The sequence below is a fragment of the Thunnus thynnus genome, chromosome 17, assembly GCF_963924715.1.
Source record: "Thunnus thynnus chromosome 17, fThuThy2.1, whole genome shotgun sequence".
In the NCBI taxonomy this organism is placed as follows: Eukaryota; Metazoa; Chordata; class Actinopteri; order Scombriformes; family Scombridae; genus Thunnus; species Thunnus thynnus.
Window position 1 is genome coordinate 1,583,777 of NC_089533.1, and position 25,754 is coordinate 1,609,530.

The 25,754-nt window shown below is 36.6% G+C and overlaps 1 protein-coding gene across 1 annotated transcript in view; it reads right to left on the reverse strand.

The window, feature by feature from the left end:
* Positions 1 to 6,266: 6,266 nt before the first annotated feature.
* The window catches only part of rapgefl1 (Rap guanine nucleotide exchange factor (GEF)-like 1), a 54,441-nt gene continuing 34,953 nt past the window's right edge, over positions 6,267 to 25,754 (reverse strand). The window contains exons 9-16 of the mRNA XM_067616071.1: positions 24,759 to 24,881; positions 24,134 to 24,312; positions 23,537 to 23,627; positions 21,164 to 21,214; positions 20,489 to 20,576; positions 18,597 to 18,661; positions 16,626 to 16,680; positions 6,267 to 15,889 (exon numbers count right to left, since the gene is read on the reverse strand). Of these exons, the coding sequence (XP_067472172.1) occupies positions 15,765 to 15,889; positions 16,626 to 16,680; positions 18,597 to 18,661; positions 20,489 to 20,576; positions 21,164 to 21,214; positions 23,537 to 23,627; positions 24,134 to 24,312; positions 24,759 to 24,881 (777 nt within the window). The 3' untranslated portion in view covers positions 6,267 to 15,764. The remainder of the gene's footprint in view (positions 15,890 to 16,625; positions 16,681 to 18,596; positions 18,662 to 20,488; positions 20,577 to 21,163; positions 21,215 to 23,536; positions 23,628 to 24,133; positions 24,313 to 24,758; positions 24,882 to 25,754) is intronic.

Consider the following 25,754-nt stretch of genomic DNA (forward strand, 5'->3'; position numbering starts at 1 on the left):
CAAAAACTTTCCTCACTTTCTAAAAATGTCCTAATATTCACAATTATTTCCTAACTTTCTATAAATTTCATTGCTTTTCAAAAATGTCATTTTTTTCAAGTCAGAACAGTTGGGTATATGTTATGTTACCCAAATACTCATCACAAAGGGTTAGGGTTAGGGTTAGAGTAAAATTGAGATACTTCGTCCAAATTTTGACCTTCTGACTTTTGACTCAATATGAGTGTTTTTATTTACATCATGCCCAGCTTTTCATCACAACTTAAGTAAAGAGGTCAACTAAGAATCTCAGAGAGCGTTGCTTCTGACTCTGTTCTCATGCAGCTGATGGCGGTTAAGTTAGAGGTTGAATCTTTGCAGAACTTGTTGATTCATAAATTGGAATTTGGATAAGCTCAGCAGTTGTGATGTTGCATTTTGTTCTGAATATCTCTAAATGAGCTCTGAACAGTTCTTTATGGAGTTTTCTCCATAGCAACAGACACTGAGGCTCATGGGAATTGATGGATGTATTATGAGAGTTTGATACCAAACCAAAAATGGTGCCCATTCAGTCCAATGACAATTGCTCGGCTGGTGCTTCCGTGTTGTGCGGCTCACTGAATATGCACAATAGCGTTTCCTCCGCCAGCCCCACCTGCCAGTTCCCAGTTGGCCCATAGACTTTACATTGTGATGATGTCACAGATTTTTAAATCACTTTTCTTGACTCAAGGAAAGTTTTATAAATATAAAACCTCCATGGATCAAAAATTCATAATAGAGAGAGTCATAATTGACCTTGTTTGCAGTCCATAGTTTTACCAACGTCTCTTTTACGATGATGGTCTATGGGGAAAATGCTTTTTGGGCTACAGGGTATTTTTTGCTGCAATACCACGAGTGACCACTGGGAAAAATTGGCTGCAAGGCTGAGTGGCGGAGCCCTATCTAGCTCTTATAATACATCCATGCATACCACATACCAAACTGCTCACTTGAAAAAAATCTTCCTCACTTCTGAAAAAGGATGTTTTTGAAAAGCGAGGACGTTCCTTGAAAAGTGAAGACATTTTTGGTAATTGACATAGTTGGTAAAAAAAAAAAAAAGTTTTTGGAAGGTGAGGACATTTCTTGGAAAAGTGATGACATTTATGGAGAACTTTTTCAAGCGGGGACTTAATATCACATAATTTTGATTTACAAGGAGTATTTTTTATTTCTTCATACGCAACTTTTCATGTACTTATTTTGGGGAAAATTTACTTCATGACAAACTATGAGACACTGAGCTGAAACAACACAAAGAGTCTACAGCCATGCAAGCACTCTGTGACGCTGAGCTAAATGCTTACATCCACATGATTCTTCTTCTGCAATGGTTGAATGGCACCAACTGGAGAATTAGTGCCACCAACTTTTTATCTACTAATATTCACACAACAACAGAGGACGAAAAGCATTCACAACATTTTACTTTGCATATTTTCTGGAAATGCTGTTAAAATTTGTGCTAAATTTGAATGGAAACATTGGCTATTGTCTCGAGAGACTTATTTTAAAATGAGAGCCATATAAAAGTGGTAAATATATGTGATATCATGCTAGCAGACTGAGGCTAAAGCTAACAGGTCCCATGTAAAATGTCAGCATGCTCACAGTGGTCTTCACACCCATTGAAGAAAACTGAATTCAAGGACCAGTATGGAGGATTTAGTGGCATCTAGTGGTGAGGTTGCAGATTGCAACCAACTGAATACCCCTCCCCCTGGAGAACCTGGCCGTGAAACTCGCGTGAAAGTCCCTCTCTAAAGCCAGTATTTGGTTTTTCCATTCTGGGCTACTGTAGGAACATGGTGGTGCAACATGGCGGCTCCATGGAAGAAGACCCGCTCCCTCTGTAGATATAAATGGCTCATTCTAAGGTAACAGAAACACAATTCTTATTTTTAGGTGATTATACACTAATTAAAACATACTTATGAATATTATATTCCATTTCTGCCAAGTCCGTTCCGCTAGATGACACTAAATTCTACACACTGCACCTTTAAACATGACAAAATACTTCTGAAGCAGTGCAAAATTACTAAAAACATTTACTTAATCACTGCACTTCAGTACAATTCTGACATACTTCATAGTTTTTACTCCACTATATTTGTGTCAGCTTGTGTTACTTTGCAGATTAAAAATGTAAAATCCTTCAGTGAGCAGTTAAAACACAACGCATTGATTATAAAGTAGATAAAACCACCTAACAGTATTTAAAAAGGCTCAAATTAGCTAAGTTTCATCTTAAAATGCAGCCCTTTTACCTTTATACTTTTAATATTACACCTTTTGTGTACAATTGGTTTATCTCAAAATTACAGCTTTATTCTTATACCATTAAAACTTTCTACTTTCTACTAAAATGATTTATCTCTTTAAATTCAGTTTTCTTCTACTAAAAGTTTTATCTCATATTGTATTATAAAACTTTGTCTTGAACTATTAGACTTGTTAAATTTTGACTTTTGTTTTCTTTCTCTGGTGCTATGCCTTTTTCTAAAAAATATGACTTTATTCACTTAAAATAACTTTTTTCTGATGACATGACTTTTTTCTCAATTTTTTTTTTTACTTTATTCTGGAAATACAAGTTTTTTCCCTCAACAGTGACCCTAATACTGCACTGTACAATATAGTAAGTTGTTCCCAATTCTGAGGTATGAGCATATAAATAACTGCATTGATTATACAGTAAATTAAACCACCCAACAGTATATAAAAAAGCTCAAATCCACTTTAAAATTCAGCTTAAATGTTAATACCTCAGTAATGATAATAATACAGTAGTATAATATATAGTAATAGAATGCTGACAGAGGTCATTTTGCTGATAATAATCCTGCACAGTGGACTTAACAGGTGTAACGTATTATGTAAGAGGGGCAGTTACTGCATCTGATCCTGCACCTGTTTGAAATCAGACCTAAAACACACACACACACACTCTCCTGCAGGCATGCAAACACATTCTGAAACATTCACTACTGTATGTGTCGAGTATTTAATCTGAAGCTCCAACCTTCACCCTTCCCCCAAATTTTACCCTAAATATAAACCTTCTCCTAATCAGGGCTGGAAAGCTGTCCTCCCAGGGGGGATGCTGGTCCAGTCTGCAGTCCTGGAGGTCAGGGGGGCTGCAGGGACCCTATCAGCTGAAATTAAAACAAACACACACTCTAGAGTTTTACCCATCTTATATTGCAATACATTTGGACCACAAGAACCTGCACAAAAACAGCTGTGTGGCTTCTCCTGTTACTGAGCTGCTTTGAAGGTGGAAGAAAACTCATCAACGAAAGACGAGAAAAGAGAGTTGGGTCAAGTATAAGTAATGTCAAAGTTCAAAGAAAGTTTGCATGCTTAAGTCTAAAATAAAAATAAGTACAATTATTTTTATAAGTCCATTTTTCACAAGGAATAATATTCACAAACGCTTCAACTTTGCAGGAGTTTAGACTTTTAAACTCCAGGTGGAAATTATGAATCACTTTGCTGATTGGAATCAATTTGTTCAGTTCATTGTTCCATTTTTGTAACTGACTGTAGTTTTATACATTTTCACTGTTCAAAAGCACTTTGGTACCTTCATCAATAAGACTCTGATGAAGGACAGCTACCGGATCTCTGAGAGGCATCGTGTAAATGCATCCAAGAAACATTCAAGACCAACTGAAACCTGTTTGAAGCACCTCTGTAATAAAATTACAACTTGACTCTTTTCTTGTTCAAATTTGACTTTATCATTTACCAACTGTTTCTACATAAAATTAACTTCATCCTGAAATAATTACTTTTTCTCTTTAAATTATTTTTTTTTGTAATATTATTCCTTTGTCTTTGAAAATGATAACTTTATTCTCAAAATATCAGTTTTCTTTCCTAAAGAGTGACTCTAAAACATTGTACATTACAGTAGGTTGTACAAGTTAGGGAAATAACCCACAATGATTTGCAAGAGTTGCAACGTTAAATGGCAATGAAATTCTACCATTTGACTTCTACCATTACAACTTTTTTACTTGCAAAATGAGTTCATGTCACATTACATCTGGTTTGTCATAAAATTACAAATTTATCTTCAAATATTTGACTCTAACTGTAAAACGTAGATTTTATTTCATAATTTTACAACTTTTTCCACATAAAATTTACTTTGTCCCTCAAAATGATGATAGTGATTTATTGTCATGACATGAATTTTTCTTAACAGTGACCCTAAAACTCTGTCATGCATTGGGCTGTATAAGTTAGGGGAATAACCCAGAATGCAGCATTGTGAGGTAAAAGCAGCAATGACATTCTACAATTACAGCTTTTTTACTTGGTTATCAAAGGAGATATTTGCACATAATTGGAAAGTATCACCTCAGTCTTGAGAAAAGAAGATCCCGCACTCTGCTGTTGCTTAGCATCACAATTTATTGATCGTACTAATGTTTTGGTCTCTCTAGACCTATAAATACTCTTGTCAAGATCCAGAGGAACCAAAACATTAGTACGATCAATAAATTGTGATGCTGAGCAAGGGCAGAGTGCGGGATCAACTTTACATTGAAAACCGACAATCTTATGTCACATCTAGTTTATAGCGGCCTTCTTCAAGATCAACAATCAAAACCTCATCCATATAAAAGAGAAATACATATGGAGCCAGAGTGTGTGACATTTTGATATTACATCTAGTTTCTCATAAAATTACAACTTTATCTTGAAATATTCAACTCTAATTGTAAAATTTGGACTTAATCTCATCATTTGTAACATTTAATTTATCCTGAAATTGACTTTTTTTCTCTTTGGTTTTTTCTTCTCAAAATTATGACTTTATTCTGAAAATATTTCAACTTTATTTTCATTTTTTTCAACATTCTATTTAATCATTTGACTTCTACCATTACAACATTTTTACTTGTAAAATAACAACTATATAGTATATATTTCAACAATCTTAAAATATTAGAATTTTCTTGTAAAATTTTGACTTCATCTCATAATTTTACAACTTTTTCCACACAAAATTTACTTTAAAGTAGACTTTTTTTCTCCTTGTAACATTGCTTTACTTCACTATGCCTTACTCCTTAAAATTATGCCTTTTTTCACTTTGTTCTCAAAATATATATACATTTTTCCCTTTACCATGGCTCTAATACTCTCGTACATTACCGCAGGCAGTAGGATTTAAAGAATAACCCACAAATCATAGTGTTGTAACATTAAAATGGAAATGACAGTGTCATTCTACATTTGCAAAAATAAACAGACAAAATCTTCTAAGCAGTTGTCAGCAAGAAGAAAATTTTAGTATTTTTTGTGTGTGTGTTTTAGGCTACAGCCACACTAATACATTTTTGTTTTAAAACACATAATTCCTGCTACATTTACGCCAAGCATCCAAACTACTCTGGGGTTTTCAAACCCCTAAAATGGAGATGTTTGAAAACGCTGCAGACACCGTTTTACTTAGAAAATTCCAGGATTGCATTTTAGTCTGGACGGGCGGAAACAGAGACTTTTGAAAACAATGACATAGACACCCACGTTCACCTCCTGACTATCAGTCACAACATGTCCTTCCCTGATTCATCATGCTCCTATCATGTGACCCTTTTAAAGAGGTAAACAATCAACATAAGCCTCAACTACCAGTGGTTAATTCAACATGGATAACGAATTACAGGTGTTGCTGACCTTGTTGTCTATGCTAGCAGCTGTTGTGTTAAATTTTGCATTTTATAATACTACTACTGCCTACATGCACAGGAGGGAAGCTATTATTTCAGCTATGTGCGACAATTCCCGTGTCCACTGGCATTAGTTTCAGGTGTTAGTATGGAATGAGATTATTTCTGAAATGTTGCTAAAAAGCTCGTTTGGACAGAGATCGTTTTTTGTTTTAAAATGAAAACATATTAGTGTGGATGTAGTCTTAGTATAAACATGTCTCTAACCAGCATCTCCTAATTTAACTTACAGCTGCATGAATTTACCCATTAAAGCTGCTCTGATATACATTTTTATTTAAATTACTTTATGTGGAACAGGTCACTCCTTGTTGTGAACCTACAGAAGTTTATTCTGCACTTGTTTTATCTCATTCCTGCTACAGGACTTAAATCCTACTTTGAGGATATGAATACTTTTATCTTTTTAATACTTAAGTATTGACTGCAAGAGGTTTGTGTTGTAGATACAATTCACTCACACATGCATAAAGTGAGTCTGCGGCAGCGTTATTGTTGTCCAGAGGTTTTATTTCAGTGTCTGTAGTGTGACAGCAGAGGGAGCAGAAGTCTGGAGGAGGAGGGACGAGCTGTCAATCATAACTTCCCTGACTGAGCACGTCAACAGAATTAGATTCAGTGTAATCAATACCTTTCCAACCAATCAATTTCACCATAAGCCTTTAAACTTCTACTTCTGGCCTGGCCTGCTTTTTTAATTTTTTGGGGGATTTGACTTTTTCCCACAAACTTGTTGGTAAACTTATAAAAGATGTGTTTTATTTCAAAATACTGTCGTCATTTTTAAGGTGAACAGCTAAATTGGAAACGCTTGAATTATCTGCTCCCATTGGCAGCTTTAAGAATAATTTCTATATCAGAATTGTAAAAAATAAATTGTTTTGCAGAGAAAAAACAATGGCACAGTAACAAAGTAACAAACGATCAGAGAAAAGAAAAGAAATGTAATTTTAAGAGAAAATAAAGTCGTAGAGGGAAAAGAAAATCACAATATGATTTAAATGTCATATCAAAGAAAAAAGTAATTCCAGGACAAAGTGTTGCATGTTTTTTTTTCTTGTAAAATTATGACTACTATGACTACAACATTCTCCTCATAAAACTTGTGTTCTTGTAAAATTACTTTTTTTCTTGTAATGTTGTGACTACTTCTTCAAAAAGTGTTGAAAAAACTCATTACAAGTTAATTCTCAAAAGAATTACAACTTATCTTCAATAATTACTAATATTATGATTTTTACTTGTAAAATTACTTTATCCTTTTTACAAGTAAAAATCACAATATACTTGATGCTCGATTTTTGTAAAATTACAACTTTATTCTCATACTATTACAACTTTTTTATCTTATATCTCATAATTTTACTTTTTCCACAAAAAAATTACTTTATCCTGAAATTGTGACTTTGTTTCTCTTAAAATTACTTACTTAAAATATGTGTTTTTTCCCTAAAAAATCATGACATTATGATTTTTTTAATTCTCAAAATATCTTTTTTCCTTAACGTTGGCCCTAGTACTCCATCATACATTACAGCAGGCTGTTCAAATTCCCGGATTTTTTTGCAGTATTTTTCCTAAACTTTCTGTAGTATGACACTAACCCTCCAGGTCCCGCCTCCTTCCAGGCCTCTGCTCCAATCACATCGTCTGTCTGACGTTCACAGAAATAAGGACTTGTATCAATGTAAACAACCACTTCTGTACAAAAAAACAAACAGAAACAACCCCAAGCTTTAGATATAAAACAACCAAACAATAAAACTGAAGAGATTTAACTGTACAATTCATAAAGTCATAAACTCATCATCATTTCTTTCTCCTTCTATCATCACTGCACACTTTCTCTCACCTTTACAAATAAAAAACACCAAATCAAATATTTCTCCTTGAGTTAGCGTCACTCTCTCTCAGCTCATACATAAAATAGAGTCTCCGTTAGTATTTGCCTATTTACAGGGTTGCAATATATACACATTTTTTATTTTTTCAGTGTTTTCATACAGGCGACACAGCGGACGGCCTCGACCCAAGAGGTCGCCCACCTTTCAAAATTATGGATCCCAGAAGCAGAATTACAGGCAGAAGCTGCGATTGTCCCAAAATAACTGGAAGGTTTGGTTCAGGTGTGAGGTTAGAAATGGTTCAGTTTAGATGAGTTTAGGTGTAGCATTAAAAATCGTTTTGTTAGGGTTGCATTTAGAGACAGCCGGGGTTCAGGACTTCTGTTTCTGCCCAGAACTACAGTGGGATCCATAATAAAGCGCCCGACACCCAGGAAGTGGTCCTGAGAGAGCCACCGGCAGACTAGTGATGATGTCATCTTCGCTGGGTTTCACACTTTGTACCCGACTGAACTGCTGCAAATGTCTCCTTCTCGACAAGATAGTTAACATCAAATACAGAGTCCTGAAAATTCATTTTGATCTCTGAAGCAAGAGAGTTACATGTTCTTTAAATAAATGGGAGATCAAAACTGAATTTGTGATATTGGGAGTTCAAACTGATGTTCTTGGGGATTTGAAATTTAACTCTTGATCTTGGGAGGTCAAAGTCATGTTTTTGGGAGTTCAAACTCGTGTACTTGCAAGTTCGAACTTTGACTTGTGTTCTTGGAATTTGAACTCAAATCTTTGTTCTTAGGAGTTCAAACGAACTTGTGATCTGGATATCTAGTTTGAACTGGTGTTCTTGGGACTTCTAACTCGTTCTATGAAGTTCAACTTGTGTTTTTGGGAGTTTGAAATTAAACTCATGATCTTGGGAGGTCAAACTTGAACTTGTGTTCACAAAAGATTGAACATGTGTTTTTGGTACCTCTAACTCTCGTTCTTGGGAGTTTTAACTCAATCTTGGAAGTTTGAACTTTAAATGGTGTTCTTAGGAGTTTAACATGAAACGTGATCTTTGGAGGTCGAAGTAATGTTCTTGATAGCTCAAACTTGAACACGTGATCTTGGGAGCATGAACAGGGACTCGCGTTCTTCAGGGTTTCTAACTTTAACTTGTGTTTTTGGGAGTTCAAACTTTTGTTCTTAGGAGCCACTGGTTAATGTAAGATGCACGCTTGGATACTTGTGACTAATGATGTTTCACAAGAACAGACAATAACGGAGACTGAGAAAGGCCTACTGTGTCTAACCCTGCTGGGATTATTTCATATATTTTGAGGAGAAAATAAAGATTCTCTCCATATGAGATGTAAGATCTTGTCAAACTGGAGACGTTTTGCAGGTTGTGTCCCTGTCCAGAATCAAGTTCACACATCATGTTGTTCAAAATCTGAATCACTGTAAACAAATGGTGGAGGTAATTTGAGACTTCTATTATGTTCCTGTCCTGAGTTTTACTCCTGAATCAAAGATCCTCTATTGTAAAAACATGACAGCAAATGTTGGACTTCTTCTTTATGGCAGATATCAGTTCTGGTATGATACTACATTAAGTGTGTTAAAGGTGAAAATCTTGGTTGATGTTTTCACCTTGTTGCAGTGATGTAGAAGTGTATTCAGGGTGTGGTCAGTGCATTCTGATATCACTGGCGGGTGTGATTACATGAAGAGCTCAGAGCTTGTTTTAAATTTATGTCCATGAAATCCAAAAACTACGAAAGTAACAGCCTAGTTGTAAAACAAAATACAGACTTCAGAGATATTACCTGGTCTCGGATATGTTGACATGTGTGAGGAGGTGGACTTGTCTCTGGACGGGATCAGCCTTACTGAGCTTTTGCAAACAGGATGTTATGGTACAGATGGAAAATGACAAAGTCTCACCGGCCACCAGAGCTGAGCACAGTCAACATTTTGCAAACTTTCCACACTTCTTGAGACACTTTTTACAGTACTCTGAGTTAAGTGAAGAGTTTCATTCCAAACACAAAGCAGGATACTGACTGAAAATCTTACTGGAAATGAAAAGTCTCAAATAAGTGTTTTGACCAGGGCTCATATATTTAAAAAGGGGGTCAGGTTAATGCAGTAAAAGACTTCAAGCGAAGAGAAGTGATCATTAAAGGCTGAAAGGGTTTTTCTGTGAATCAGCTGCAAGAAGTAAACATTAGAAACTACGAGCATCTTAAGAATGAAACTCTTCAGTTCACTAAGGAAAAACCTCCATCTTCATTCATTTTGTCTTGTGTTGAGTTGCAAAATATATTTTATATATATATATATATATATATATATATATATATATATATATATATATATATATACATATTGTTAAAGTGGTTTGTGAATTTTTAAAGAAGAATTAACAGTCCTCCTCTTTGAAATTCAAAGTTGAATTCATAAAACACATACTTGCTTGGGTTTTGCCAGTAGCTTAGGTGGCTAATGTTAGCAAACTTCAGATGAACACTGTTAAATAACAGACTATACTGAGTCTTTGGAGCAGTGGGCTTTTGTTTTCAGGATAACGGGCCATCTGATTAATGGGCTTTTGGTTCAATGGGAGTTTTTTCAAACTATTGGGGTTTCGGAATAATGGGACGTCTGACCAATGGCATGGCACCACTTGGGGTTGTAGGGACTATGGGAACATGCTACAATAACCCTGCAAGCTAGCTACCAGCTAGCTAGCTAGCTAGCTTGGTTGCTAACCAGACAATAAAATGAGAAATGTATTTGTACCATTGACTTGTCTCTCCGACTAACTGCAGATCATGCTGCGTTTAGTTTAGCTACACATTCAAATATGCTAACGTAGACTCACTGTATTTCAGACACTCGTCACATTGAATTTACTCCAGCGTTTATGTCCATGTACTCATAAGCTTGATTGCTTGCTTCTTCTCTAAGTGTCACAAATTAAAATTTATTAACACATTTTGCGCCAATTGTTTGAGAAAAATTATGAAAAAATTACAGAGAGACACGGTCCAGATAACTGGATTTTTCAACTTACAGTATCCTGGACAGGGAAGAGGTACTATTATATCTAACACTCTAAAAACATTTAACACTTATATTTAAATCCTATCTAAGGATTCTATGCATGTTCTAACAATTAATAGCATTCAAAACACATGCTTCTCCACAACCCTTGTGTTTGTAAAGCCACAGGCAAATGTTGTAAACTGATTTCTCTAAAAGCAAAGGGTGAGAATGCATCTTTTATCATATTTTGGGAAAAAAGGGAGACTAAGGATGACACAAATATATATTGGATTAACGACCTTGAAAAATCAATGAACACTATTTGTGTAAAGAAAAAAAAATTAAGAGTCTGTAATACAGTCAGTCATGTTAGCTTCCTCCATTTTGGACTCCCTCAACAGTGCAAATTTGTGATTCACCAAGTTCACCAAAGTTTAGATCTGACTAGACCCTGAGGACTCAATAACAGACAAAATAACTTCAGATGGAGATTTTCTTTTTACAGATCTGTCAAAACCAAACTAAAATAATGTTTCAGTGTCAACAGTCTGGACTCAGACCTGGTGGTGATTACAGCATAAAAACAACAACTCTGTAGGTTTCTATTATTATAGTCTTAATGACTGAAGTGTGATCAGCTGTACAAACACAGAACCAATCGATCGCAACACAACTGGACTCAACTGAACTGAACTCTACTGAAAATCTAGAATAGAAGAGTAAACAAAACCTCTCTCTGTCTCTGAGCCCTGAGGTTTGGCAAAAGTGCTTCGTTGATGCGATAAGTTGGCCAACCAGCGTCACTTCCTGTAACTCCGTTATTGCCTCGGACCTCAACCCGCCAATCCACTGATCCAACCGGTAACAGGAGAGCTGTGTGGGGCCGATCGGGTCTTTCCTTAAAGTCGTTTGGCCGTTTTAAACGTGACAGCAGTTAGATCCCAAATGCTGAGAAATAAGTTCTCCTGTTGACTTATCTTTGTAGTCAAGTTGATGATGTCGTCACGTAAACAGCTGATTGGCTGCCATGTGATTATCAGTTCAATCAGCTTATGATCATTTTCAGTCACTTTATCAAAGGACCATACCCGTGGGTTTGTTTTTCTTTTTTTTGCATGTTTAAACACTTATGTGTTATGTATGTGACATCACAGCCAACCGTTTTCCAAAATGTGCCAACGTGTTTTAGATTTATTTTTTAAGTGTTTTTATATCTTCCAGATTTCTGATGGCCTCAGTTCAATCTGCAAATCAACCCGCATGGACCTGAAAATGACTACTATCAGGTAACATCCATACGTGCCAACTTTTCAGTGTCTAAAATGAGATTTGAATTTTATAATTATTTTTTGGCTCTAAAAGCTACTCTAATCAATATTTTGTTGGTGGAGAGCAAACCAGAGCTAAAAGGAGAGTGAATATTGGACTTAAATTCATCAAGTGAATATAAACACCCTTCTGATGTCTGCTGGATGTGGAAGTAGGCAGCTGTTTGCTTAAATGTTAGCCACTTAATAAGCAGATAATATATCAGGTGTTGTGTTTACAGTCTGTTGCATTGCCCCAAAGTGGGCAAAAGTAATAATCTCGTTTTAGTCGCCTAAACTGAACCAAACCTCACACATGATGTGTCAGATCAGAAAATGCTTGTATGATTCATTTTTCTGACACTATTTTGTGATGTCTTTGAAGGTAGTGTCAACCTATTACAGCATGTTACGTTACGTAACATGTTAGCATGTGAACTGAAAATTTACCAGGAATGGAACCCTGAGGAACTCCACAGGTAATTATTCACTGTTAATGGATGATCATGTTTGTTTCTGTTGTGGAAGTAGGGAGCTGTTTGCTAACATGTTAGCCACAACTACTTTATAAGCAGATACTATGCCAGATGTTCTGTTTACAGCTTAATCTGCTGCCCCCTAGTGACCAAAAATATTGTCCAATAATACTGACTAAACTAAACCACATTCAAAAATATAAACCACTGTGGTGCAGTTTGAAAAACAGCTGGCAGCAATGCAGAGTGGACGTGATTTGTTGTAAACAGGCTAAAATATCAGTATGGTCCTTTAAAGTGAGCATGATGTGAGTGGCGTTGAGCAGTTTGCTGAATTCTCCAGCCCCCCTGTTGGATCAGAAAACACTGTGAGAGACAATAAAAGCCCCAAAACAAAAAGCAGAAAAGACCGAAGAGTTGGTGAACATCTTCAGACTGAAACTGAGATCACGTTCGGTAGAAAACCAGCATCTACACGCTCGCATCCAGCGAGGAATGTCCACCATCCTGACAGTCCTCTGCTAAACAAGTCCAATCATGCGATCTGAGTTTGCAAACGCACTGTGACAGATGTCCCACAGTGTCCACAAGTCCATCACAGATACTGTCAGTGAATGCATCGTCATTGTTTAGATTAAATCATGGAGGAATCTGAAGCATAAAGAAACAGTTCCCCTGTGTGTAACATCAGAGAGGTCAGAGGTCAGACTATCAGCCCTTACCACTGATGTAAACTATGGACACAACTAACCATAATCGCCAGTTCAGTTGCAGATCCATAACTGGTCTTTTTGTGTTTGTGTCCTGAATTTGATGTGAAATAGTTCATTATTGATGGAAAAATATATTCAGTCATGAACAGATTTCCGGGTGCAGGAGTCTGACATGTAAACTCGTGGAGTGACATTAGAGTTAAAAAGTCTAATTTCTACTGGTTCCACCTGCACTCAGACCAGTTTCTACAAGGTTTAGTGTCACATGATTTACTGACTGTTTCTGCAAAGATTTAGTGTTGTACAGTCTGGCCTGTGTCCAAGAAAAGATCCTGGAGAACAAAACCAACGCTGCGAAATGTAAATCGACATTTACTCGTCTTTGAAAGCGATGTATTCTCCAGTTAAAGAATCAACTTGTCTGTCTAAATTCTCCGTCTGCACGTTGTTGTTGTTGTTCAGAGATGTTGGTGAAGCAGTTTTGGTTTATACTGTAACCTGTTCCAGTTCAGTTCCAGTGTGTGAATTCCAACCTGTCTCCTGACAGGAAGTTGGATCAACAAGTCAGCTCGAGATGTGGTTGTCCGCGACGTCCAGTTACCCAAAACACCTTTCGTTTGTAGATCCATGGACATGTTTTAGTGCATCTTCGCAGGAACATAATTCCCATGTTAATTGTTTGGCAGCTGATCGACAGAAGGGTGCTTTCCATTCAGATAACTCTACTTCCTCCTGTCCTTTCAGACTAGGACCCACAAATCAAACCGCCATCATCGAGGATGTTCCAATAACTTAAAAGAGTCTCACAGCAGACGAGGAACCACAGGTGTATCTTATGGGGAAGTTTCAGTGAATCTGTAATATTTTTTATATTATTGCATGTTTGCAAGTTGTACAGGAGACTCGCTGTGGAGACTACTACTGTACTATCATGTATGAATTGGAAAAGCAGCAAATTCACAAATTTTTGCTTGAACTGTTAATCAATCGTCAAAACAGCTGCTGATTAATTTTCTGTACATTGACTGATTGATTTTTCATCAACAGCCAAAACTTGCTAAACTTCTGTATATTCACAGCTATTATTAGTCCTGTAGTATCAAGCCTGAGTCTTACACAAACAGATTATAGACTAGGGCTGCAATTAATGATTATTTTCATTATTGATCAATCTGTCGATTATTTTCTCGATTAATCGATTCAGAAACTGGTCTACAGGACTAAAGAAACCAGAAAATGTGTAATATCTAGTATAGTAATAGCAAAAAATGACTCAATACAATTAATTGACTATCAGAATAGTTGTTGATTCATTTTCTGATGATCGATTCAGCTGTATTATAGGCTTTACGTAGAGCACTTATTTCGCTGCCTCAAGTGTTCTGTTCTTTCATGAATAAATTCTAATTGACAGTCACTATCTGTGGAGCCGCAGTAGATCTATAATCAATATTGGAGTTTTATAGTGTTTTTCTATAAGACTATCACTAGAGGAAAGTTCCTGTGCATCAGTAGTAATTTGCCGTCTCTTTGATACGATGCTGGAGTGAGCGAGGATGTGTCATTTCATGAAAACAATTTCTTGCATTCTCATTAGGACGAGCTAAGACACAAAGAAGAGATGTAAGGGAGGGAAGTGATGAGTCACGTTAGCTGAATGGAAAGCATCCAGATTGCAGGCTGTGAAAGGGTCAGAGGTCAGTCAAGTGACAATCAGGTGGTCAGATTGTCTTTAGTCTGATTGGTCAGTCGCCACAGGAGGAGGAAAGTGATTCATTTCTTCATCTTCACTGCTGTCCTGTTTCACCTCTGACAGGATTTATTTCATTGAGGCTGCGTTCAGGGAAGAGAAACGTTCAAAACTGTTGCACAACAGAGATTAAGATTTCAGAGTTGCAAAGTGTCTCAAACAAACTGTGGAAAAAAGTTTCACAGGACACTTCTGTGTTATTTCTGAAGAGTTTGGTTGCTGTAGGTGTTTATATCTGAAATCTGAATGTCCCAAATAGATTCAGGAAGACTACGGAGGTTTCTGTGATGTTTCCGTCAAAGGTTTTCTCAGTAGACCTTTACGAACATCTCAAGAATGTTCCTGATAGTTGCTGAATGAATCTGGAGTTCAAACTACAAACTCCAACTGGATCATGAACTGACAAATGTCTCTCAGTTTGTTTGAAGGTGACGAGTTCTTGGTCCAACTGTCGGTCGAATCGACGAACTTCGTCCAAATGTGTCTGTTGTGGATCATCGTGTGTTGGTCGTCAGGGTTACTGGCAGTGTTTGGACTAGACAGTTGCTGATGGAAGGACAAGGGAAGGAGGGGATGTGGAGAAGACGAGTCAGAGGAAAAGGAAGTGATAGTCGCGCATGGAGAGGAAGAATAAGAAGCTTTTTTTCTCAGCTGATCAAAATCTTGTTTTTATTAATTTCTTGTTGCAGGTCGATGAGGAGGAAGAGGAGGAGATTGTAGGTTTCCAGTTTCAGTTTCTGCTTTTTTTCCCCTTGACACAAGTTTCTTGAATAACAGCATGTGATCGTTTTCCTCCTCCTCCTCCTCCTCCTCCTCCTCCTCCTTTTCATCTCTTCATCCCAGCTTCTTTCTTTTCTCCCTCTATGTGTCTTTGGGCTCCAGTTTGCAGGACATGTCGAACAGCAGGTTCTGGTTGTCGATCACCTGTAGCTGTCGCACGTACGCCTTCGTCTGGAGGTGGGACGGGGACGTCTCCGTATCCATGGCTACCGGGCAACAGAGAGGAAAACACAGAAAGGAAAGTAAACAGATAAAATCACAATCTTTCCATCATTAATCAGTTACAGAACACAGAGATGCAGTGACACAACTTCACCACCAGATGGAGACAAACTTCAACATAATGTGAAGATCTACAAGATCGACAAGAAGAACTACAATTATTTTCATTATCAAATAATCTGTTGATTTTCTGCACTTTTTCCTATATTTTTAATTTTATTTTAATTTTCATTTCTGTGTGATGTAAGACACCACATGGGATTACAATATTTCATAAAACATGCATCTTCTGGTAGCTGAAACCAAAAAATATTATAATAATTAATAATTTGGACATTGTTTCTTAAAACATGACTCAAAACAATTAATTGATTATCAAAATAAATGGCAACGAATTTCTGTTGATCGACTAATCATTTAATGTGTTCATATGTATTTATCTCTATGCATGTTTATATTACATTTATCACTTTATGTGCTACTACTAAAGTTGAGTGTAATATTCTGCACAGACGTGTTCAGTCTGTTTGGTTTGACAGAAACATGTTGAGAGAAGTCTGATGAGTGAAGTCAGAGGTCAGAGGTCACAGCAGCTGCAGCAGCGTGTCGACACATGAACAGGTAAAAACATAACATCATGTTTTAATGTCGGCCCTGAGGCCTGTGCTGTACTGACAGCAGGGAGGAGTCCATTCATACATCTGTGTGAGAGTGAGTTACCTAGCTGACTGCTCCTGTATCGTCTGATTATCCTCACCATCTCCGCCACTTTATGCTGCAGAAGAAGAAGAAGAAGGAGGAGGAGGGAGGAAGTTAAAAGCAGTAAACGTTTGAGCTTTAGGTTTATTGTTTCAGTTTGTTATAGTTAATGTTTTTGATGTTTCTAATCATAATTTCACAACTCAAAAGTCCACTGAAACCTTTTGAAAAAAAAAGAAAAAAAATCCTCATGGAGTTTTCAACCACATTGACTGTGAGATTCATCAACAGTTATCTTTACTTTAGCAGAGGTGGAAGAAATACTCAGATCCTTTACTGCAGTAAACAATATCACAATGTAAAAATACTCCATTATAAGTAAAAGTCCTGCATGAAAAATCCTCCTACAGTAAAAGTACATAAGTATTATGAGCTTGATGTAGTTAAAGTATTGCAGTAAAAGTACATAAGTATTATGAGCTTGATGTAGTTAAAGTATTGCAGTAAAAGTAGTGGTTTGGTCCCTCTGACTGATATATTATTATATATGACATCATTAGATTATTAATAGTGAAGCATCAGTGTTAGAGCAGCATGTTACTGTTGTAGCTGCTGGAGGTGGAGCTAGTTTACACTACTTTATATACAGTTAGCTAGTTTAGTCCAGTGGTTCCCAACCTAGGGGTCGGGCCCCTCCAAAGGGTCAGCAGATAAATCTGAGGGGTGGTGAGATGATTAATGGGAGAGGAAAGAAGAAAAAACAAAGTTCTGATACACAATTTTTTTTTCAGTTTTTGGACTTTTTCTCTAATCTTTGATTTTTGGTGAAATATTGGATCATTTGAACATTTATTGAAATGAAAGCATGTGAGAAGTTTAGAGGGAAAAATCACTATTTGGTGGAGCTGTTAACAACTCATAGACATGTGAAATGTGACCCCGACTACACACTGCTTTTTGTAAGACGTCAAAAGACAAAAAGGTTGGAAACCACTGGTTTCATCTTTAACAATGTGTTGTATTTTAAAAGCTTGTTATATTATCCATTGTGTCAAATCTTCATCTGAAAAGTAACTAAAGCTGTCAAATAAATGTAGTGGAGTAGAAAGTACAATATTTCCCTCTGAAATGTAGAAAGTAGCATCACATGGAAATACTCAAGTAGAGTACAAGTACCTCAAAACTGTACTTAAGTACAGTACTTGAGTAAATGTACTTAGTTACTTTCCACAACTGCACTGTATTGTACATTTACAGTAAAACTAAATGTAATATACACTACACTGCCTCTGTTCATGTACTTCTGTGTATTGGTTTGTATTTAAATGTGTTGATATCTGATCATACAAGGAGCCCAAACTCCAGAGACAGTAATCAAGTTTCCATCCAAATTTAGCGCAAATTTTAAACGAATTTCCTGAAAATCATCAAAAGAAAATGTAGTGAATGTTTGTTTCCATCCACTGCTGTCGGTGCCACAATGAGATGACGTCATTAAAAGAGTCAAAGCTGAAACGATGGAAAACATGATGGAAATATTAAAACATTTCTGTTGGTTTCATGTATTGATTTGAGGAAGGTTACAGTCTCCTCATCATCGCTCCACACAGATCTGATGTTTGCAGCTCTTCAGTGACGTTTAGCTACAGCTACTTTTATTCAGACAACAGTAAACATGTTTTTGCAATACTTCAGGACTTTTTTGAATTATCGGTGTTTCCATTCAGGTTTTTTTAAGCACAAATTGTCATGTGAATAAAAGCAGGTGGATGGAAATATATGTTGTAATGTTCTTTCCAATAAAAACATAACGTTTTTCTTTACCTTGATATAAACTAATGTGGCAGCAACAAATATCAGATATCATCTCGAGACCAAAAATGTATCGTCTAAGAGAAAATATATTAAATATCAAAACTCTGCAGAGACATTAGACTCAGTTGGTTTTTATACTGAAATGAAAAAAGTTTAACTGCATCTGAATTTACTCACCATCTTCTCGAAGTTGACAAGCTCGCCGTGAAACGTCTTGCAGCTCTCGTGAAGGAACGTCAAGTCTGACAGAGACAGAAAACAATCAGCCCTTTTAAAATCCATCCGTTTATCACCACTCATTTAGTTTAAGTCACTTTCAGTCAGTTGGTCTTTTAACCTGCTCAAGTAACAGTTGATTTGGTTCTGTATAAATAAAATGGACTTGACTTAAATCCTACACACTGGTCCTTTAATTAGACACCGACATAATAAATGAATCATGTTTACATTAATATTAATATTCTTTATAGCATAAAGTCTACCAAAGGAAAACTGTTAAAATACTTCATTACAAGTTTAAGTCCTACACTCAAAATTTTAAATAAATATAAATAATAATAATGATATTTTCAGCAAAATGTCCTTAATAAAAGTCTCATTCTGCAAAATGGCTCCTTTCAGAATGTGATATTATTGGATCATTATGTAAGCGGTACTTTGATGTTGTTGTCGGTCAAGATGGATCCTTTTAACCACTTTATACTGTTCATTTTTTATATTTTATAAACTGATCATATGTTTTTTTGGTTAAATTACCCGTCAAATACCTGAAAGATATTCAGGAAATTAGTATAAAATGAAGGGAGCTGTAAAATAAAGCGTGTAATCCATTACATTTATAACAGTTATAATTATTAGTAACTTTTCAGATTTTAAAACAAAACATAAGATTTACAGGAAATTAGTGTAAAATCAACAGACCTGTGAAATAAAGCATCACCAATTTAAGAAATAACAATCTTTCTTTCTGAAATTGCAAACTTGCAATGAAATAATTAACCTTTCAATCAAAGAAAAGGCCTTCGCTGTCCTCTTTGTAATATTATCAGTTATGTTTTGGTTGTCGGCCATTAAATCTCATATTAGTGCGTCTGTCCTATAAACATTTAATACATAACAGCTTTAATCTCTTCTTTCTTTCTTTCTCATTTTAACCACTATATTCACTTCCATCCATCTTTCTCTGGTGGTGTTGCCATGGAGACGGAGAGCTTAAAGCTCCACACACACACACACACACACACACACACAGAGGCATACAGTGTGTACAGTAATCTCATTTAAAAGTCCTTTGAAACTGAACGATGAAAAGAAACACGTAGCAGAGAAGGAAAAGAAAAGCAGCGATGAAGAGAAGAGTCTTTGAAGTGCTTTGATTAGCCAGAAGTGCTAATTAGTGAGGTGGTGCTAACGTGCTAACGCAGCTGGAGAGAAACAGAGTCTCTCAGAGGGCCGATAAATGATCCGCTAATGAACTTTCATCAAATCACAAACTAAAAGACGTCTTATTCGGAAAGTTTCAGTCTGTCGTTCTGCTGCTGGACATGAAGAACGCTAGAAATGAGTCACATAATTAAAATACACATTAATTAAATGAAATGTTGTCTCATTTAGTTCCTGTTAAAGCAGCAGATTGTCTCTGAAACAGAAAACGCTGGTTTTTGGCGGAGCTGATAAACTGTGGGTGACACACGAAAGTTATAAATAAATGAATAAATTAATTACTGCGATTTAAAAAAAAAAAAAGTTACCAAAAAATAATGAATGAATAAATTACCGTAAGTGATTACAAATGAATATATGAAATACAAATATATGTTGCCAAAAAACATAAATAATAAATAATGCACTCCAATACACCATCACCCACCAGGACCTCAATAATAAACATAAAGTAGAATTATCACCTTTCTGACAACGTCAACAGAAACTGAAAATGTTTAAACTGAAAATGTTTAAGCTGCGTAAACTAAAAGATTACGCAGCTGTTCCTAATAAAGTGGTCTGTTAGTTGATTTGTTTTTAACGCAACTCAAACGTTATCTTCCGCTGGGAGTGTCTGTGACTACCTTTGAGCAGCAGAGGTGTGAAGGGGATCAGTGGAGGTCTCAGGCTGGTGATCAGGTCTCTGTAGGACTTGTGGTTCCTGGACGGGTCCTGGTAACACAGATATGATCAATTAAATTCATGATGCTGGTGTCACATACAGGCCTGTTTGTTTTAATGAAATTTATTTTGGATAACAGAGATGATCAGGTTGTAGAGCAGAGGTCTTAGACGTCCACTACAGGTCCAGTACGGCTGCATTAAATTACATTTCAGTACAAAAACATTTGCTACAAAACAGCATTTCTATTAATAGGCGACGTAACACCTTCGTTGTGTAACCGAGTCCTAAAACTTGAGCATGAAAAGATGATGTACTGTTGTGTGACATTTTTAAAATGTTTGATTTCACAGTTGTTCTGCTGGAGTCTTGATGTCACGACGGTTCAGTTTGTGGTTCTTCATGTTTTTGGGACAGTTCTGTTCAAAATGTTGCATGTTAAGTGTCGTAATGACGTTTCATCTTCCCACTCTTCATTACAGATGCTGTTTCATTGGTCTTGTACGTCCCACGGGAACCATGAATGTGTATTTCTCAGCCCAGTCATCCTTAAAACGTACGTTTTCCACTGTCAACCTTTCTGTTTTAAACAAAACATTTTTACTTTTTTCCTCAACCAGAGCACAAAAAAACTCACCGCAATGCTCTCAAACTGCTGAAACTGCTTCCTGAACTTCCCGGGGAGACCCTGATCACACAGAAACAGAGAGAACAGATCATTAAAACACCGACCACGTACGGCTGAGAAACTAGATATTTCTCCCACTAATGACCAAATATTCATGAATGTTTCTGTTGATACACCAGTTCTACTTTTTAATCACATCACACGTGTGTCATCCAGATTGTATGTTTACACACACAACAATTTTATCAAATTACACTACTGTGAATAATCATTATAAACATTCATTTGTCCCTCTATCAGTTACATTTATTACATTTATCTCCTGGAGGACAGACAGATGTGTAGGAGGCAAAATAACTGCAGGATTTCACTGTGTGTCTGTCTGTAAGCATGTAAAGTGAGACTTGTCTGTTTGTTTTGAGATGTTTTGCCATAGAATTATTTTTTAGGTGAATGGTTTCATATCTATTGTGTGTTATTTGTTGTGCTCTTATTCCGGCGTGGCGTTGTGGGCGGGTCTAACAGGCCTGGACCCGCCCACTTGTACAACTGCACATCCTAAACAACTGGGACAACTTTTATTTTTAATAAAACTAACATTTAAATACACAATAAAGACAAAAAAAACAAAAGCACGTTTCTCTTCCTAAAAAAGTAAAAGACAACATTTTTTAAGCTGCTATCGTGTGTGTGTCATGAATCATCCTGCCTTTAGGTTATGTTTTGTTTTTCTCTCATTTAGTTGTGCATTTCCTGTTTTATTTTGGTTTCTAACTCTCCTCTTGTTTCAGATCCACTTCCTGCCCTTGTGTGTTTCCCATAACAAGTGACAAATCACTGTCTGACTTGATTGTCTCTTTATTGCCTTGAAAGCACAGACTGTTTCTGTTGAGACAAGCTTATGAATTGTCAGCGCAGTGCACTGCTCTCTCTCTCTCGTTAAAAGTCAATATAGCTCACCCCTCATTATGTTTAATTTCCGCATGATTTGAGCAATATTCCCGCGTGTGCCGCTTGTAATAAATACAAACTGTCGCGGGTAAATAATGTGCTATCCTGGCATTGAAAATGTTTTAGAAAAACATTTAAAAAGTGTCATAATCAACCAGACGTGCTCGTCCACAGCATGATCATCAGTCATTTCTGTTTTAGCGAGACTACCAGTTGGAAACTGTCAAAGGAAGGAAAACAGTATTAACTTCTGTAATTAAAAGGCCCAGCTAAAACTGAAATCCTGGCGCTGTGCCTGCTCTTATTTAATGTGTTTCTTTTGTGATGATTGATGTTGCTGTTGCTCCCTCATCCAGGACAGTTTTCTCCTACAGGAGACAATGAAAGTAACCTTGAACATTGAGAAATACTGCAGAGTGTCTTATCATTGGGTTTTATAATGATAATAATCATAAAATAATTCAACTATATTTAAATAGCACACGTTATACCAAGATGAAATACAATGTGCTTCACAAAACGTCATAAAAACTCCTGAAAAAGACAGACGCAAGACAGGAATATTAAACCCATCACAGAGACTGATGAAAGGGAGATTTAACAAAACATGCAGCCATCAGACCTTCACTTCAGCACCTGAACGCACCACGAAGCAGGATTCACAGACCACTCTATTAACTCTATTAAAACTCTAAAATTGAGTCAGTTTAACGAAAGCCAGTGTTTCATGACGATGCATTAGCAGCTGAAGTTTCTGCGAGCGAACGAACTGAAATGAACCGAAATTTTAATAATCTGTGATTCTGTGTTTAAATTAAGCTCTGTCATTACATTATTCAGGTATTAAACTAAACATAAAACAGGAGGCTGGTCCATATACAGCAACAAATCATCAGCATACAGACACATTTTTTAATTGGTACCTTGAACCACAATCTGTTTCACCTCCTCTGATGATCTTATTTGTATTGGTTATTTATGTACCAAATTTTTTATTATCATTATTATTTATTTTATTCTATTTTAACATTTTTCTGTCTAATTATAATCTATTTTGTGTGGTATTTTATCATTTTATTTGGATTTTTATTGCTTGTATTATCTTTTATTATCTGTCTTTCTTTCATTATCTCATCTTTTATTGTTGTCTTAGTCAATTAATTCCTTTGCTTTTTACTTATTTTTGGTGTTCATTAGTCTGCAAATCCATATTTACCATCCTGTATGTTTGTCAATCACTTGCAGAGCACTTTGAATTGTATTTGACTATGAAAGGTGCTACATAAATAAAGTTTGATTGATTGTTTTCTGAGCGAATTGACGTTTCATGAAGTCAGTTTGATCATATATCATAATCTCCTCTTCTGAAGTGTTATGGGAGTGTAGTGCAGTGTGAAGGTGAAGCAGAGCGGTGTCAGGTGTGTGTTTTACCTCCCAGGTGAGTCGTAGTCTGCTGACAGCTGGATTGTCCAGACCCAGAACCACAGCGAGGAATGACAGCAAGTCCTGCTGCTGCTTACAGCTGAAACACACAGAACACAACATTACAATCATGGATTTTTAGTTCTTTGCCATCTAACCTTTCCACTTGACTGTCAGGAAACTTAAATGATTAGTCAATTAATTGATTAGTCAGTCAACAGAAAATTCATCAGCAGTCATATTTTATGTACAAATATCAAATATTACCTCAGTCCAGCTTCTTAACTTTGTCTAATGTGACACTATACTGTAACTGAATATCATAAAACAAGTTATTTGAAAGTTGATCTTTTGACTGACAGCGTCGGCTTTTAATGACACCTGTCAGATATGAATGTAAAGGAGCCTAGAAGCTAACTTGAAGATAAGGTGCGTTGGTGAGGTGATTCAATTTTTTGGAATAATTGACTTTTGACTGTTTCAGCACTAAATCAAATCTGTAAAGACAAAATAAAAACAAATAAATTCTCATTTCGTGAAAACCGTCTGGTCAGCTGCAGGAGTCCAGATGTTTTCCCTGAAACGAGAAGCTCTACATGGACTCACAGCGCTGCGATCTTGATGAACTTGCGCAGCAGCTGGACCCTCTTCGGCAGTGACTGACACTGCAGGATCTCCGTGGCGACCCAGTGTTGCACCTCGCTGCAGCGCTGCAGTACCAGCTCCAGGTTGAGGGGGCGCCAGCGGGACTGCTCTCCGTGAAACACGTAGCACACAAACTCCACCTGCAAGAGACACCAATGAAGAAGAATACAACGCCCAAAGACATATTCCATTATTGTGGTGTTCGTCTACTTTAATCGCACCGTGATTTTTTCATGCTAACGTTACTTTCTTATTTTTCATGTCAACATCACTTTGTTTCTTCAATTCTAAACTTAGTTTTAAAACTAACTTTCTGTAGCCTGTTAGTGTTATCACTGCTACTAACTGCTGTTTCTTTCTGGAATATGTGAAATGATAGCTAGCCAGAGCTGACAAATGGCTACAAAAATAAAGTTTTGGATATGTGTGCACACGTCGTTGATTCTTTATAAACAGGAAACTGTCTAAATGTCAAAGGTCAAAGATGTGTGAAAGTGTGCAGTTTTGTTGTATATCTGGACATGACTGATCGTGTTTAGTAGTTTGAGAAACAAGACCCTGACTTTGACAAACTTGTGTCACTGACCTCGTGCACGCAGCTGAAGAGCTCCCAGTCGAACACAACCAGCTGATTGGCGACCTCCTCCGCTGACATGTCATGTAGTTTGCTGTCACCTGGAGTCCAGTGGATCTCCTCAGGAAGAGGGAGCTGAGGGTGCAGCAAATGACATCACACACAGTTTGTTTTTTACTAAAGTGTGAAACACCTGAAAACATGTGAACACAAATAAGATCGTCACATGAATAAGATCAAATCTGTGGTTCCTGCAGATGTAATAAACCCTCCAGGCCTACAAACTTTTCACCAAACTTTGTGAGTCAGTTTGGAGTCTTTTAGCAACACTTCAGTTATATTTTTCCCACTTTTACTTCTGGTGGACTTATTACGGAACTTTTTGGAAATTCCTTGAGTTTAATTGCTTTCATTTTTCTCAAGTTTCAGCTCATTGTTTATCTGTCCGGCTGCAATTTTACTGTTTTGGTTTCACTCTCAGTGCTCTCATAGCGTCATTTTGGGCCACATTAGGCAGCTATATTCAGAGAAAAAGTTCTAAAAAGCCACTGTACACTACCTGCTCAGCACCAAATGGCAAACAGACACAGTTAGCTGTAGACTAGCTGGTGAACATAGTGGAGCATTTAGCAGCTAAAGAGTCAGATATTTCCCTCAGGAGTTGGTAGAGAGTAAAAACAAAAAGCTAAAAGAGAGTGGATATTGGACTTACATTCACCAGGTGGACAGAAACACGACTCAGCTACTTTATAACCTGGTACTTTATTTTACCTGGTTAAATAAGGGATAAATGAAAAAAAAAAGAATCTAATAATATGACAGAAGTTGTATTTACACACTATTCTGGTGAAAACAGGTGGACAAACCTAACTAACTAACCAGATTGAAACTACAAAGGACCAAGACTAGAAATCTGAGGAATCCCACGAATAATTATTGACATTATCAATGTGATGATAATGTTGGTCCTTAACTGCTGGATGTGGAAATAAGCAACTGTTTGCTAAC